The sequence below is a fragment of the Zosterops lateralis genome, assembly GCF_965231275.1.
Source record: "Zosterops lateralis genome assembly, chromosome: 1".
Taxonomy (NCBI): Eukaryota; Metazoa; Chordata; class Aves; order Passeriformes; family Zosteropidae; genus Zosterops; species Zosterops lateralis.
In genome coordinates this window covers 128,734,816-128,752,637 of record NC_139762.1, presented here as the reverse complement: position 1 = coordinate 128,752,637, position 17,822 = coordinate 128,734,816, and the positions used below count along the sequence as shown (strand labels likewise).

The following is a 17,822-nucleotide window of genomic DNA, read 5'->3' as shown; positions in this document are numbered from 1 at the left end:
TAACATTTAAATGTCTCTTTGGCCTCACTGACATTTTATTCAGCTGGAACAGAGCAGTGACTTCCTGCTGTGCTGGGGTGGTGTGGGAGTACGTGCAGCCCAGTGAGGATCACCCCACTTCATTTGTTACTGTTGGACTATTGCTTGGCAAAGCTCTCTTTGCATCTTGCTACTTTATATCTTCTGCTTTCAGAGGCCCCTTGAAGCTGCTGATGGAATGCTTTCATCAGTTGGTGAAAGTGAGGGGTTTCTTGACTGACATCAGTCCATCACATAAGTTTGATTACAGCTAGTCAGTTATCAGTCTTTTATCTCAGCAGAGCACTTTTCCAATACCTGAAGTGCCTACCTGTAGCAGTCATAGAATTTCCTCTGAATTAGCAAGTTCACCTGCCAGGAAAGAAGGTGGTTTTATGCACCCCAGGGGTTAAGGAAATCTTTTTATTTAGCAGTTAATTTTAATTAATGAAATTTTATTCATTCATTTTATTTTAATTGGGAACTAAGCCTAATGCCTTGCTTTTTTGAACTCTTTGAAACAATTTAGGTGTACTAGTAATCTTAGAAATGGAAACAATTAAATGTAACTTGGTAGTCAAGCAGTGATTGCATTTTCATGTCATTAGAACTTGCTGCAAGGTAGGATCCTCCTTGCTGTCGCAGCTCATTCTGGGGCAGTTTAGTCTCGTAAGTAAATGTAAATATTCTTCTCTGAGCTAGGTAGTGATTGCATGACAGTGATCTTAGAAGTTCAATAAACACCATGTCTTGAGCAGAACTGCCATCTGTCTGCACTCCAAAGACTTGGTTGATTTTTCTAACTGCTTGCAGCATTGGTCTGTACACATGCAGCATCCACCATGTGGGATAACTGGGTTTAGTACCATCTCAAGGACAGCAACTCATGTCTGGACTCAAAGCTTTTCAATTTGACATTTCACAAGCCAGTGATGATGCTTATGTTCCTATCTTGGAATATTCTTTTGCCTTTGGTTTGTTATCAGGGAGGTGACTGTATAGGCATCCCTCAAATGAAAGTTATTCATCTGCTCAATTGTTCAGGTTTTCTGTAAAAGTCATTTCTCATGCTCCCAGATCTGCCTACAGTCTCTTCAGCCTCACATCTGTGGGAAAATGCAATTCAGAAATAAAATATTTAATTACAAAAAATCCCAAGGAAAATAAAATATTAATTCACCTATGGCAAATTAGTCCTCCTCATAGATATTTTAGCTTTAGTTATTTGGCATGTCTCCACATAAATCAGGAAATACTCGGTCTGTTATATTTTTGGCAAGCTTTTTTTTAGCTGTTACTTTTCTGATCCCTTCTAAAGATTTTAGATCTTTATCATTTCCAAAGTCATGCTGACCACATACTGTGAAGTAAAAAAAAAAAAAAAAATTAAATTGGTATCTGTTGATCTATTTGCATACTTAAATGGAATAAATGTGTGTGTCTTTTGTGTACATGTATTTAACATGGTATGTAACATGTCAGATTACTTGTGCCAATAAAAATTAAATTTAGAAAAGGATTGCTTTTCTTTAATTTTTCAGCCACTGCTTAAAAACCTAATTGTAATAATTACATTTGAAAAGTAGTAACCTTTTTTATTTTGAATTCTGTGAATTAATATTTTAATATTCTGTGTATAATTGCCACAAAACATTATTGCATTGATAAAACTGTCAGTATTCTGGAACAGACTCTGATTTTGACTTCATGTCAACAAAACAGTCTCATATAAAGGCTGCTGTAGTTCCAGAACTTTGTTACATGTTCTTTGTCTTCTATAACACTACCAATTAGTAAACATAAAGCTTAATCCCAAGTAGGTGTATTTAAGCTTTACTACATCCTATTTTATAGCTGCTTTTTGGATTCTTGTGATGAAATACTTATGATAACACTAGCTTGCAATGTCTCTTTCCCATCAGATTCATCTTCTCCTACAGCTGTGGGGCTCTTGTCATCTGCTCTTTCCCAAGCCACAATTTCCTCATCAGTTTGTGGCTAAACCCCAAATCTTGATGATCCTTTTCCATCTAGTTCAACACTGATCTTTCATCTTCTGGATTCTTTTAACCAGAAATCTTCTGCCAAAAACCTGACAAGATTTTACTGGGCGTCAGCAGCAGCAACATCAGGCTTGATTTCAGTGAGCAAAGATAAAACAGCTGTTTCATTGTCCAGATCAGCACTCAATATTTGGTCATAATTTTTTCCAGCTTTATCTGGCTGTGATAGCCTTGATGTTTTTCAATTTTTGACTGGTAGTGTAACTTATTATATTTTGCTGATCCATTTCTTCAGTGGTTCAGAAATAGATACAGCTACTTCAGGCAGTATTTCCATCCTATTGTCTTTTGTACTGTCCTGTATTGTCTGCATTCATTCTTCAGAAATTCTTGCTTCACTTTGCAAGTCAATGTTCTTGCAATGAATGTTATACCCAGAATTGCCAAATCATGGCTCAACAGTTGCTGCCATGAGAAAGATGCAGATGGCTATGCCTTATGAAAGTTCTATCAGATCAATTGCAAGATTTTGAAAATAAGTGATGTAAAATGTCTGATTAAAGGTTACAGGACTTCAGATCCTCTCCCTGTAAGCAAGTGGGAAGTATTTATGTAGTGTAAAGGGCATCATTTCGAAGCTGATGGGGATTTTTGTTGTTATAACTAGAGGGTATGCCAAGGTGGCATGTTACTGTATTCCAGAAAAACTTTTTAGTGCTTTTGGAGGCAAAGCTAATGACTGTACATTCAGAGGGAAGGGGAGAGAGATGAGAATTCTGTTTGTCATTGAAATTAGCATTTTCCTATTAACTTTCCATACCACTGGGTATATAAATTGATTGTTTTCACTGGAGTAGGATTAAATAGTTGATTGTCGTATTTTAATTTACTTTTATAGTGGAAAATGGTGAAGGCGTTTGGAAGCCGTTCTCCTTCAGTTAAATGATTTTTCTGTTTGTTTTGGGGTTTTGTATGTGTGCACATATTGCACACTGCTTGATCCAGTGATCTGTTTTCTATTGGAGAAAATTTACAAGCACATTGCCTGCCTCACACGAATTTGTTTCCCACAGAGTTTCCTAATGCAATGTGTGAGGTTTGTCATTACACAGTTATATGGATTACATTTTCACTCCAATACGAACAAAATTAAATTACACAAAAATTAAGATGCGTGTAATCCTAATGTCTGATCTTTAGAAAAAAACTTTGTCATCTTTAAATGATAATCGTCTGCAAAATCAGTGGTAGAAATATTCTGCTTTTGTCAACTGGGAGGCATCTGCAATTTACATAGCAGCTGATGCTACAGCAAAATTTTAAGGGCCAACTGTATAGCAACATTGAAGATCAAATTGTTTCTAATAATTTTGTCTTTTCTTGCTTGCATTAATAAAAAAGTAACAACAAAAGCCAGTAGAGTATTCATTTGTTCCAGAATCCATGTGGATTAATACACATCACTCTTTTCTGATTGTAAAATAAGGATGCAGTCCTTCAAACTTTGTTTTAATGCCTAAAGTTTTGTATTTTTTATATGCCAGCAGTTTCAGATTTTGAGCAGTTTCTCATTTATCGATATACTTGAAAGCCACAACAGTTCAAAATCAATAGCAGTCAGTTCAATCTTATATTTAAAATATTAGGAAGAAGCACAATAATGTAGAAATATCAATACATCCTATATTTTGAAGCTTAATGAGGGTTAATAAATGTCTTTGGGTCTTAATATCTGGCTAAAATTTTCCAGTTTCCATTAAACATTTAGATAATTATTTTACTTTGGTCATCAGCCAGGTTTATTCCTATTGTTTTTGCTTGGCTACCAACCATGGTACTCTTAACTTAGTTTTATTTCACTTTTTTGTTTTCATAGAGCTTTTCCTCAGACTAACAGGACTGAAATAAAAAAATAAAGTTCAAATCTGAATGCAGCATTTAGTTTTAATTTGTGTTCAAAATATCTGTGCTCCAATCAGTGTTTCAAGTGGTCTTCTATACATTTCCAAATACGTAGTTGAAAACTTGTTTCTCAAGACAATGCCATAATTCTGTGTTAATTGTGTTTTGAGTTTTAGTGGTTCACAAGGTACTTCTTTTTCCAGCAGTCTGTAGGAGCTGTACCACTTGGTGTGTCAGTAATTCGAAAGAAAGAGGATGAGGCATCAGTTGGAAGTGCACCTTTGGCAAGGCAGCAGTCAAATCAAGCGTCTGAATATGCCAGCAGTCCTGTCAAAACCAAAACAATAACAGGTATATCACTTAATTGAATCTATCTATTCTGCATTTGCACCCTCCCTCACTAACATGCCACCACAACTGAACGGTATCAGCTGTTTAAGTACTATGGCTCAACTTTCAGCTTTAGAGAAATTAAAGCTTTTAAAATTCAAAAAAATAAAATGCATAGTTTCCAAATACATGTTTATTTTTATTCTCGTTTTTGTTTAGTGCTATCTTTGGGCCCTGATAGTCTACTGTAACATTTTTTTTGTAAAATGAGATAAAGGAGATCTGCTTTCGATAGAATATCTGCTATTCACCTGCTATTACTATCCAGCTGAGATTTTTAGTGATCCTTCTAAAATACACTGAACAAATTCTCTTTTCCTTTGCATTGATGTTTATTTCCAGATTATCATGAAGCACTTCAAGATGTTGTCTGCTGAAACCAAAATTACAGTCTTGTTCATTAATGGTAGTTAAATGCTATTTTGTGATTAAAAGGGGCTAACCCAGAAAATCTGTTTGCTGAATATTAGGGGGTTGACATATTATCACTGGTAGTAAGACAACAGATTAATTTTTAGGACTTCTATTTCATTCATTAGTATCTTTTTTTTTTTTTTTTAACCATTTGTCCATTTATTTTTACAATTCATTTATGCATTTGCTTTACTTTTGCCTGTGAAGAAATGACTGTACCAAGCATATTCTTTTAAGTGTATTTGTCATTTGTTCTGCTTTATCAACATCATAAATGGTATCAATTGTTTCTTCTTGATGTTAATTCTACCTGTGCCTGCAGAGCACAAAGGTGTATTTCACTTTTGTTATTTTGAATATTTGACATTCAAATCCAGCTATTTGCATGAATAGATTCTAGATGAGTTTTTCTTAATTTATTTAACCAGTTTATAAAAAGTAGGCATGTAGTTTGCAGAAATAGCTTTGTACTTGAATTTTGAAAACTGGTGTCCCAGTCTGGTAACTGCTCAGCATAATAGCCCTTTTAGTTCTTCAATATTTGTTATTCTTCACTTTGAGTATTATCTTTTCTGATATACCAGAATATTCTACTAAAAGAAAATATTATTTTCCAAAATCTAAAAATGCCATGGATGCCAGTTTTGCTTTTTGGGGGGGGTTTGTGTGTGTGAGAAATAACAAAATGAAATTATAAAGTATAAAAAATGTCATAAAAGCAAATGTGAGGTTTCTGTGCATCTCAACTTCTTCTACCTTTTTAGTTTGAAGTCAACATAAAAATCCGTTTTCAGTTACACATTGCTGCAAAAATGAAAAGTTCATTTGTAGATTTCATTTGTTATCTGCCACCTACTTCACTCATTCAGTGTATCCAATAAGTTTAGCCTAAATGCTGGAGATTTTTTGAAATTAAGTAGATATTTGGCTTCTCTATAAACAATTTTGCAGCATAGAGTTTGATACTATGAAATGAGAGGTGATGATGCTGATTCTCTCAAGACATAACATTGACTAAGAATTTTCTTTTTTTAAATTAGAAGCAGTCTTGTAAGGAAGAGACCATTGAATTTGGTTCCATTAATTTTCAACTGTTAAAATTGTTGAAAAAAGCTACTTTTTTTTTCCAAGTGAAGCTACATATACATATCACAAGGTCTAACTGGCTTTATTTTTAAGAGGCAGTGTGCCTGACATTACTGCCTTGAAGGACAGCCTGTTGTCATGGTTAAACCCCAGCCAGAAAAGCAGCCACTCACTTATTTCCCCAGTAAGAGGATAGTGGAGAGACTTGTAAGGGTAAAAGCTGGAAAACTCATGGGTTGAGATAAAGACAATTTAATAGGGAAAGCAAAAGTCATGCACACAGACAAAGCAAAACAAGGAATTAATTCACTGCTTCCCATGGGCAGGAAGGTGTTCAGCCATCTCCAGGAGAGCAGGGCCCCATCAGGTGTAACAGTGACCTGGGAAGATGAACTCCATCACTCCAAACGTCCCCCTCTTCCTGCTTCTCTCAACTTTATTTACTGAGCATGATGTACATGGTCTGGAATATCCTTTTGGTCAGTTTGGGTCAGCTGTCCCAGTCCAGGAGGTGTTGAGTGTCCTCCCAACCTCCCATGCAGCCCCAGCTTCCTCACCAGGGTGGTAGTACGAGAAGCAGAAAGGGCCTTGGCTCTGGGTGAGCCCTGCTCAGCAATAGCAAAAACATCTCTCTATGATCAACCCTGTCTGTGTTCAGCACAAATTCAAAACACAGCCCTGTAGTAGCCACTGTGAAGAAAATTAGCTCTAACGCAGCCTAAACCAGCAGACTTGTATTTCAAAATGTTGATGATGTACTTTTTGTACCCTGGAGATAAAATGGTGGGTATAATATAGCTGAAATATTTGATATTTATGTGCAAGAAGTGTGAATAAAAATGTAAAATTAATGTCAAAGAGCAAATGCCTTGTGTAGTAATGAAATTAATTAGAGATGTTCTCTGTCTGCTTCAGTAGACCACACAGATTTCCCTTAATTAAAAAGAGTTGTGTTCTGCTGCAGTCCCATGCAAGCTTGTTCTATGTAGTCTCCTTAAACTTCATATGATGTTGGAATCTTTTCCTGTAGGGTTTTCTTATGCCAGGTTTGTCAAAATTGGCTTTGTAGTGAAAAATTCAGGGGATATTAGTGGAAAATTCAGAGGATATTAGAAGCTAACACAATATTTTGTGTTACCAAAATAAAAGGTCTCTGATTACAAAGCCACTGGTTACAGAGGTTAGAAAAGGTTGGATGGATGCAAATTTGTAAGGTGAAATCTCATTCTCAGGGAAATTTCAGTGGATTCTTTCTTTGAAAATTCTTTTCTTTACAGCTGTATGATGTTTTGGAACATAGTGAATGAGTGACCATAGTTTATTAAACTAAAAATAGAGTGCCTGTGATTCTTCTTTCCAATTTTTCTGGGTCCCACGCTCCCACCATCTTTCACTTTAATTCCTCTTCTTTAATTTTCACTTACTTTCTGTCTGAGTTTTATTTCATTATTTCTGTCACCTTTTTTGTAGCAGGAATACCACACTGATTATTGATCTAGGATGTCTAATGTTGCCAATTCCACAAAAGTATTGTAGGTTAAAGAGGCAGTGAGCCTTGTATACCTCATATTTATTAATCTTTAAAGCTATAGCTACACATGTTCTAAGTTGTCAGAAAACTGAGATGTTACATTGATAATATGTACATATGCATAGTCTTTGCACATTGAAAGAGATTTTATCTTAAAATCATGCTGTTCAGGTGGTGATTTTGAATTAATTCTTTTCAAGTCTAGCATGATCTCAGCAGTCACTCCCTTGAGAATTGCTAGGAACCAGCCCTATGTACTAAATCAATGCAGTTTGTAATCACAGCTGTAAAATTATTTCAAACATTGATCTTGAGTTCAGTTTATTAGTTAATGGCTGCTGACACCTTGCCAAAAATGAAGCATGGGAAAAGAGCAAAACTACTATCTATATGGCATCTGTCTCTGAAAATCCAGGCTTTCTGTTCTGAGTCTCAAAATGTAGTTATTTATAAATCTCCTTAAGCACAGAGGCTTCACAACCAGAATAAGATAATAGAAGATTTGTTTTAAATCTGACACGATGTGGCTGTGAGCAAGTAAAAGGATAAAGAACATTGAAAAAAAAGGTTATGTCTGCTTTTCTGTCCACCCATTTGTCCCATTATCAGCAATTCAGTCATTCCATGTTTGTTCAGTGATTCACAGACCTGTATCTGTGCATAGAGGCAGAGCTCTCATGTCTGGATTAAAGGCAAAATGATTGCTATATTTGTGTGTAATTCTGTAATATTTGTAACAAACTTCTGCAGGACGATAGTCTGGACTTCAGTAGGTGAATAGGGCAATCTTTGAAAGCTGTGTTGGGCACACAATTGAATAATGATTTAAGCCCAAGTGTCTTATTTTCATGCATTCAAGATGTGTGCTTGTTCATTACTAAAATAACCTGTAAGTTTCTTTCATATTTATAAAATTATTATGATTATTTGAGTTTGAAAAATATAGGATTTTCTATGATCAAAGATGAAATTGGGTATGGGGGTTTTGTGGTTTGGATTTTTTAATGCCTCTTGGTTGAGGTAATTTCATTTTTTAGCCATGACAGTGAAATAAAATTTCACTGTCCTCCACCATGATACAACTTTTTTCAGTTTGGAAGTAACCATAATATCACAGACACAAATTTAACACTATCTTAGGAGGTGTAATCCACTGACTACGACATCTAATTTTTCAGTAGCAGTGGGAAAGTTGCCTCATACATGTTCTTAGTATGATGGTGGCCTTTAATGAAATACTACAGTGAGGGTGTTCTTCTCACCTTGGCCAGCCCTGGCACCACGACCATAGGAAAGGTACAGTCCACTGATGGATATCACTTTCCTGATCCTGTAGGTCTTGGTTTGTCCTCAGGCGAATGGCAGCAATGGCATGAGAAAGAAAGAGGGACTCTGCAGAGGATTCAGCTAGCTGGGTTTATTGTTCCCCCAAGGGAGACAGCTGGAGCCCAGGGTGTCTGCCTTAGCAGAGCGAGGAGCACCCGAATACAGCTACTTTTATTTGGGGGAGGAACTAGGGTATGGGTTCAGCCAGGGTCCAGTCAGGAATAACAGGGGAATGGCTCTGAACATAGTAGACAGACACAGTAACAAACCACAGGGAGGTGGGAAGGGGGAACTGAGATCCTGTCCAATCACTCGAAGCTCTCCCTGAAACCTTCCAGATATAGGGAGAGGCCCCGAAGTGACAGACAGGACCTGGGGGTTACATAACATATAATTGATGGCTAACTGTAATGGGGATGAAACCAAGGGAAATGAAACAAGGGGGTATACAGAATAAACCATTACAGAAAACAGTATACAAACAAAACAGGAGTACATCAAATGGAACCAAAATGCACTACCACAATGAAAGAAGCTACTTTAGAGAGGCTGAAAAAGTTACTAATTTCTTTGACACTCAGGAAAGTTGACTTTTCCTATAGCCAGAGATAAATGGAATTTAATATATCTTCTAAGAAGACGTGAGCTTTCTGGTTGTGAGCTCCATAACCATTTATGAAAGCAGCTGAAAATTGAATGCCTTGTCCCATGACTGAATATACACTTGTAAAACAAAATTTTGCTGATCCCTGTTATGCAACAGTGAGATGTTTGCTCATGGTACAGGTGGTGACTGCATTTCAGCCTTGTCTTGAGTGTACATCAGGCCTGCAAAAGCAGGCAAATGTTTTTCATTGCTGTATCTAGCACCTGACTTCTTCATTTTATTGTCTGGTGGACAGATTGGAAGAGCATTTGCAAAAGAGAATTAAACAGTGGTGGGTTTGGGGCAACATTTTTCATAGACCAGGTCTGCACTTCACAGTCTTTAAATTCCAGTACAAATTCAGTGCTAGTTCCAAGTTCAAAGCTGAGAAGAGAATCCAGCCTTGTTTCCCTCTGCAGAAAGTGCAGGTGTATTACATAAGGGTTTGTGCATATGGAGAGAAATAAAGGATATAAAAGCATTGCATTTTGGAAAAATCTCTTGTGTTTTGAAACACTGATATTTTGTTCTTGGAATTATGTTCTTAAAGAGAAATAATTAAAAAGTTTGAAAGCTTTATAAATGCTGTTACACCTAGTTTACTATTTGTATTTCAGGTAGATGGAGGATGGTGTCATAACAAGAAAACTGAGTACTCTTTTCTTAGATAGACATTATGTTTTCTGCTCTGTATAAATCACCTGGATTCTAATAAGGACAGAGCTTATTTTGCCAATTTCTTACTGGTTTACCCTGCTTACTTATTTTCCCAGAACTTGTAGAAGAAACATAGTATCTTTGAAATATTTACCCTTTTAAATTTGACCAGCAAATACCTAAGGATCTACAAGACAAGCAAATGAGTTGTATGCGTATGCAGGGCATATAGGACTGCATAACCCTTCTTTCCATAGGAAACCAGGCAAAGAAAGATCTCCATGTTTCTTTTCAATCACTTCTTAAAATTTGATAGTGTATATATAATAAAACTTGAATTGCTTGTTACATGTTAACTATAGCTGGAATTTCTTGGGGTTTATGGGAAGTATTAGTAATTCAATTTTGAAAGCTTTACTAAAGGAATTCTTAAAATTCCTTCAGAGTGTACATGAGGTATTTCTGAACCACTATTAAATACTGCTACATAAAACTGAAGAAAGGACAAGGCTTTAAATTTAGACACATCTCTATTTTACTTGGAGTAGCTGATGCTAGACAAACTGATTTTTTTTGAAGTTATTTTTTAAGTTAATAAAGTTTCTACCAAAAAGTTCCAGTCTGGTAGAATAGGACCTATACTTACCAAAACTGGATGAAATTACTGATTATTGTTAAAGTCTGAGTAGAATGCACAGTTAGATTCTTGCTAAAATGAGCTGTTGGAATGCAAAACCCTGGCAAATATCAGAGAAGTATGGCTGGTGAGAAATCAATGGATTATCTGAAGTATTTGAATTAGTCGGTCACTATTTCTGCTCAATGAACTGAGTGATTATTGTTTATTCATGCCTACTATGAAATGTATGACTGATTTTTTTTATAAACGAGCTTTAGTTCTTGAATTATTTAAAAGGTAGATGTCCAGGCACAGGTAATTTATAGAAAGTTTTAAATGTCTGGACAGTCACATATCTATATCAAGAATGAATTTTGCTGAGTTTTGTTGGCTGTAAAATGTTCAACATTTTTGTTAGGGTGGCATGATTTCTTTTCATTGTGTGGATTTCAGAAACATTAGTAACTCAAAGCCAATGTGGTGTATCAGACATTCTTTCTATAGGAACAAATTCAGTGTTGAGAGAGAACAAATGGTTGGGTTTTTAAAGATATGTTTATGGCACTGAGGAACTTTCTGTGTATTTTTAAAAAGCCAGAATACTAGTCAGAATTCCACATTTATCAGAACTTACTGCAGATCCAAAAGCTGAAATTCTTACTTCATGGTATAAATTGTATTTGGAACAGTAAGTGATACAAAGATAAATTCAGGTGTGGACTTTCGATATGAACACATAAACATCACATTTTTGTAATTACTAATCTAGTAGCTCAGTTTGGCCTCTGAATGGCTGTTTTTGATTTGTACAAAAGCGTCAGTCCTCATTTATTTTTGTTCCCAGAACTAAATAGGTATTTTTTGCCAGAAGTAGTGCAGCAATTGTTAGGAATTTGGTGGGAGAAAATGCTGACCATAGGCATTCCCTAGCCAACATACACTTTCACACAGAAAGATCCTTTCTTGTTGCACAACATTAATATCACATTTGTCTTTGTTTATTGACATATGTTAAAAGCCTCTTGTGTTTTAACACTTATTCTGCTGTTAACTCATTGGGTGAGCACACAAATTTAGTCACTACACCTCTCTGCTGCCATTTCCCTCCATATCAGGGACTCACTCTCATGAGTTGTCAGGGACTGTCTCACTCAATTGTTATCTTGATAAAAGTAATGTATTATCTGCACTGTTAATAAAATAGAATACAAAAATGCTTAAAGGCCAGTAAATAAATTATTTATGCCAAGACTATTCAGTATCCTGGCAAATATATTACGTATTTTTATAAGCTTAAAAGGACTTCTTGGTCATTTAAGTATTACTTTTATTTTCAAACATTCTGACGGAGAGTGTAAACTTCAAAAAGTAATTAACATACTCTGTTCTTAGAAAATGAATAATTCAAGTATCATTCATCCAGGAGTTGGAGTGGGGGAATAACTTGTCTTAAAACACCTCAAAAATAAAGTGTGAATACTAGTGAAAGACTTCTGAAGGGTACTTATGGTTCAGAAAATACTGATAAATGCAGGTTTGAGCTTGTCTGCATGGTTTCAGTGAGCTGCTGCTTTGATTAACTTTGAAATTGGATGGTGGGAAAAATAGTGCATTAATGTAGGAAGGAAGTATTTTAAATAGAACGTCTTTGTGCTTTTGCAGTTCTTTGTATTTGTAAAATGTTTTAATATTAAATAACAGAATAAAATTGTTTAATGGATGTGTATTATACTGGGAATATTCTTTGGCTGTCATACATATTTACATGAAAATGTGGATGATATTTATTGCCTTTAAATATCTTTATAAACACTTGCTTAGTTCTGTTGTGTTGCAAGTATAAAAATATAGAGACTTGTGAGGAAAATTGAAAGGCAAACCTATGGACAAACAAGCTTTTATGTAATAGGTTTCACTGAATTTTTACTTCTTTATAGCATTATACAGAAAACCAGAAACTTGCTGATTTACAGAAAATTGCAGGCTTTTAGAAGGTGGTGGCTGTTTGGGGTTTAATTAGTGGGGTAATTTTAGGGATTTTTTGTGTTCTTACATATTAAAAAAACAATTAATCTTCTGTTAAATATGTGTGTGTGTGTGTGTGTGTGTATATTTATATATGTGCGTAGGCCATTTTCATTTTTTGGGGATTGTTTAAAGTTTGAATTTTCTCCTCCACAGCATTTTGATCTCATTTCTAATCCTTTAGACCCCTTGATTAGTTCCTTAGAGTGTTGCATTTGTTGCAAACACCTTAGTATTTCTGGGTTTATTTTTTCATGGAAAGACATATTTAACTCAGGAAACTGAATACCTGTTAAAGAAATCCCAATGAGTGTTTTGACGCCATGCAGACCACTTCCAATTTTAGTAGAGGGAAAATCTTCCTAGAAAAAGAGTGTTGTAGTAGGACAACACTTCCCTCTGATTGCTTTTTTCCTTCAGTGTGTTTTGCTGTCACGGCCTCTTGGTAACTGTGGTCAGTCTGTTAACAGCATTTTCCTCAGCTTAGTTCCCTTCTGGTGTGTGAGAAGCTGTGTGACAGATGATGTGATGTTGGAAGGAAAGCTTACCCAGCCTGCTGAGGTCATGGGACAGACACATTCTCAGTGGAGTCATGAGATATGACAGAGGAGAGAGTCCTGCTGCCTGCCTGCCTGGCTGTGGACCTGTCCTGAAGGAGGAGCACTCTGAGCTTTTGGGCAGCTGTGAAAGTGTGGGTTTGCCTGCAGCAGGATAACCTTTTCCAGCCAGAAAGAAGCTGCTGCCTTCTTAGTCTGTGAGGGATCTGAGGCACACAGTGGGACAAGAAAAATGAGTCCATCTTGTGCCAGAGAGATTGAAACCTGATAGGTTTGTGCCACACTGAAATCAGGAATAAGGTAGCTCCCTTTAGTTTAACTGCTAGCTGTAAGGAGAGAGGAAGGCATGAGGCCATCAGTCCCTACAGATTATCAGTATTTTTCAGCCCAGTAGTGGAAGTCTCTCATGCTTGGGTTTTTTCTGCACTGACTTATTCATCCATTTGTCTCAAATCACACTTCAGAAGTTTTCTTTTCCCATTTCTGTTTCAAAAGTCACTGAATATTAATAGCACAGAGTAGTGTCATTTTCACAAGAGTTCTTTTTACTTTCAAAACTTACGTATTAGCTGGATGAAAGTTCTAAAAAATCTCATTCCCAGTAGGCTAAAAAACAAAAAGCAGGAGATATTTGTCTATATAATAAAGACACTTTTAATTGAAATTTACATCTATAAGTCTTACTTGGTGGCATCTCCTATGGAGTGACTACTTTAATGATTAATTTTTCAAAACATGGAACTCCCCCTGTACTTTAACCAGAAATTAAGAAATGAGTTATGAAAACTGCTTCTTCAACGAGTCCTTTTTCTTTTTTTTTTTTTTTTTTTTTTTTTTTTTTTTTTAAAGTCTGTTCATTACCAATGTGTTCTGAAATTGGTAAGTGTGGTAACTTATGTGTGATTAATGTGGTGTATATGTTTGCAAAAGCACCAATTAATAAGGGACTAAAAGACAAGAGTAGGAGCCTTTTATATTCCTCAACCTGTTTGTTTGTTTGTTTTTTAATTCAACTGGTATAACCCAAAGCAGTCCCCACTCTGGTGTTTTGGGGTTTTTTTCCCCTTCATCAATTTGCAAGTGTTTAATACAAATAATACTTTCTATCTAGCTGTTGCTGACTGGCACCTAGGTTGAACACAAGACTGATTACATTGCCAGGAAATGTTTCAAGGTTTTCAATTCAGTAGTAGCTAAGTAGCATAATTATTTTAGGAAATTACCTTCATAGCGAGTCCAGTGAGGCTGATCCAGTGTACATGTCTGCTGTAGAAGACAAGTCAAACACAAATGGTGGCCACACTGACAGTGTTTTAGCAAGTGTCATCCCCTGATCTCCTTGCCTGGTGGGGAATGAAGACACTTTTTTCCCAGCATCCCTTCAGGCAAAATTCTGGGATTTACAGTACAGGAAAAAAAATAAATAAATACTGCTTTCTTCCTTTCCCTTCAGGAGTTAATTCTTTGCTTGTTTCTTCTTTCTACTCTGATACACTTTTTATTCCTTTTCTATTTTCCATGGTTAATGGTTGAATGGTTCCTTACTGTCTGCTGGGTTTTGAGACTTCCTTTTTTTTTGATCTCTTGGTTCAGCTTAAGGGATTATAGTGAAGCTGGTTTTTATCATAGATACTCCAGAAATTTTGCAAATTTTAATTAGACATAAATGAAAAACAGGAGGTACGTCAGTCAGCTAATTTTATTTTTAATTCACAGGTTGTTATTTCTGGCTATTCTGTTAATTGAGAGAGACTTAGCACTGTTTGTTTCCCTGCAAATAAAATATGGGAGATTGGAACAAAACCTAGCTTTAAATCCTACTCGTGAGGGATGCACTTATTAAGTGATGTAGGATGTTGATACTCTGCTGAATGCATTGTAGGTTTACATTGTATTTATCTACTCATCCTGAACTGAAGCATCCTACCTGTGAAATTCCTGGAGTCTCACAGTGACTTTGTATGCCATTCTGACCCTTACCCACACTTACGTTCTAGAGTTCTGTGTTGCAATGACTCCTATTGTAATATTTCTTGGTACTCAGGCTGTGCCTGATTCTTACCCTGTAGTGTAGGGCCTGGCTACACAGAAGATGGTGTGAATTGATGTGGGGTAGTAAGTTAAAGGAGAACAGCTATACCTAGACTAATCTCTTTGTTTTAATTTAATCCATTTATAATGTGGGTGGAAGACATACTTCATGGCATAAAGCTGTCCATGTGAGATGTTATAAAACAGCTATTGCACACTGCTTCTCCAGATGGACAATTTGCATGTTGGTCTCTCCAGAACAGCTCACAACAAACAATCCTGAAATGTCATGCTTTTTACACTCTCACAATCCAGTTTTCATTCTGTTAGCCGAGGAAAGAACACACAATCGCGAAATTGTATGCGGTGCTTTATTTCAGAGCTCTGGAAGCCGGGGGTCCAGACCCAGATCTCGGCTTGTCCAACATGCTTTATGGTTACAGTTTTATACCTTTCTTGTTACATAAGGATTCATGTTAATCATTAAACCCCATTGTTCCATTGATTCCATCCCGAGGAACAATAGTCTGTGTGATTCTTGCTCAAGATTCTGGTTAGAGAAAATAATCATATTTAGTTACCAAACTGATATTACAATTGACAATTCTGGCATGCGTCTTGCTAATGATTATATCGATACAGATCCTCCTGACCTAACTTTATTCTTTTAGGGCCTATGCATTCTACCAAGGTTCCCCCTTTCTCTCCCCCTACCACCTGTGCAAAGTTATGCTTTATACTTCATTTAATTAAAACAATAGCACGGAATAACATCCTGGTCACAAGTGGAGCCGATCCCTGTTTTTGGGCCCTTGCTATTTTAGAAATCAATTTAACCCTATGTTATCATTCCCCCCTTTGAAAGTATTTTCATTCTACTATGCAAATGCTTTCACAGAATTACAGTCCATTCGTCTTCTGTGTCTATACTGGATGTTCGTCTTCAAATCCATGGTTGACGTGGGCCCCATGGTGGAAGTTGTTATGGATTGCAGGCGCTGGATGTGGGGTCTTGTCTCGTGTCAGTGTCTTCATTATTGTTCTGTTCCAGGATGTCCTTTTCTGTATTTCTCTCTTCAGGATTCTAAAAGCTAACCAAGTCACTAGAAATATGATTAGTAAAGTTATCAAGTTCTCAAGGATAGATTTTACCCATGAACTCACATTCCATCCCAACTTGTTAAAGATTTTGTCTAACCAATTAGTAGCTAAATCCTTTTGCTCCTCTTGTACCTCATGTTCTATATGTTTTATTTGACCAATATCATATTCTACATCTGCAGTTACATTTGGGATGTGGACGCAGCAGTGGTCAATTTGTCCTTTTAAATATCCACACACTCCATGCTCTTTTAAAAGTAGCATGTCTAGAGCCAATCAGTTTTGTAGGGTCATTTTGGTAGTGGCTTGTAATTGCATATTGAGTTTTCTGAATCCTTCTCTCCTAACTCTGGCTAGTCTATCTACCTGACCTGTGAGCCTATATAACATTTCCCTATTTTGATAGTTTGCAACAGGACCAAACAAAGACTCCAGGGCCCACCTAAGCTTTACTCTGCTAGAGGGTTCCTGCCAGGTATCATCTTGATCTTCACTATCTGGGACATCCTGCTTTGTTCTGATTTGCAGAAGCTCATGGCTCCCATTAAATGGGGACCTTTTCCAAATGGGACATAAAGTAGGGAGACCCTTGGTAATTTCTTTTACTTCCCCATCCACTGGCAGGTGTGTCATCCATCTACCATCACTTGTTGCCCATACAAATTGCACCAGACTCCGAATTGTATTCCTGCTACATCCCGCTACAATCCTAGATTCTATCTTACCTTGTTTATGTCTGATCTCTCTGCAACCACAACCAATTCGTAAGGCTACTGCCAATAGTGACCATTGTCTTATCTCCAGGTCATCAGAAGTGCAGTCATAAATCTTATCACATGCCCACCAATCTACTTTATTTGCTTCCCTTCTACTGCTGGTTTCAGTATTCATTACTGCTGGGTCTGTGTCATTCTTGGGGCCTTTCCATTTAATACACCAGGGAGTGTCTGCCATATATTGGAATTTCTGGAGTATGCTTACAGTCCATGCACTGTCCCAGGGCTCTAGACCTTTCCATTCTTTTTCTTCGCACCTCCATACCACAGTGCTCTCTGTAGCATTCTCTTTAACCTTTTGATAGTGTGGTAACCAGCATTCCCACTTTGCAAGGTCTTCATCCTTAACCCACCATTCTACCAGTTTTCCCAGCTGTCCATGACTTAACTTACAGACCTTTTTCCTCGGGGTTTTCATATAAGCTCTTTCTGTTATTTTCCAGTACTCTTTAAGCACAATCCTTGACTCTGGCACTTGTTTACATCTAACTGTTTTGTTCCCTTTTATATCAGGTAAATTTGATGTTATAATTCCCCAACTTATAGGGTCCCCTGCTGCCATTGGTATTGGCAGACAGGCTGTTATTCTACTAGTATTTTGCATTTTACCAAAGTCTTTAACCAATCCAATCATCACATTTTCAGCCCGAATTGTATTAGGAGCTTCTATTACCTGTGTTTCTGTTTGCACTTCTCTCTTCATCCTAGAATGAAGAGCAGTTGATTGACCTTGTTGCATT

General features: G+C 36.6%; 1 protein-coding gene across 10 annotated transcripts in view; it reads left to right on the top strand.

Annotated features, from left to right (window-relative positions):
• VPS13B (vacuolar protein sorting 13 homolog B) overlaps positions 1 to 17,822 on the top strand; it is a 438,627-nt gene that overhangs the window by 198,467 nt on the left and 222,338 nt on the right. For 7 of the 10 annotated variants that reach the window (XM_083871397.1, XM_083871401.1, XM_083871403.1 and 4 more), the window contains one exon: positions 4,127 to 4,274. In XM_083871397.1, coding sequence (XP_083727523.1) covers positions 4,127 to 4,274 — 148 coding nt within the window. The remainder of the gene's footprint in view (positions 1 to 4,126; positions 4,275 to 17,822) is intronic. The other 3 variants (XM_083871399.1, XM_083871402.1, XM_083871398.1) reach the window with 1 other exon arrangement.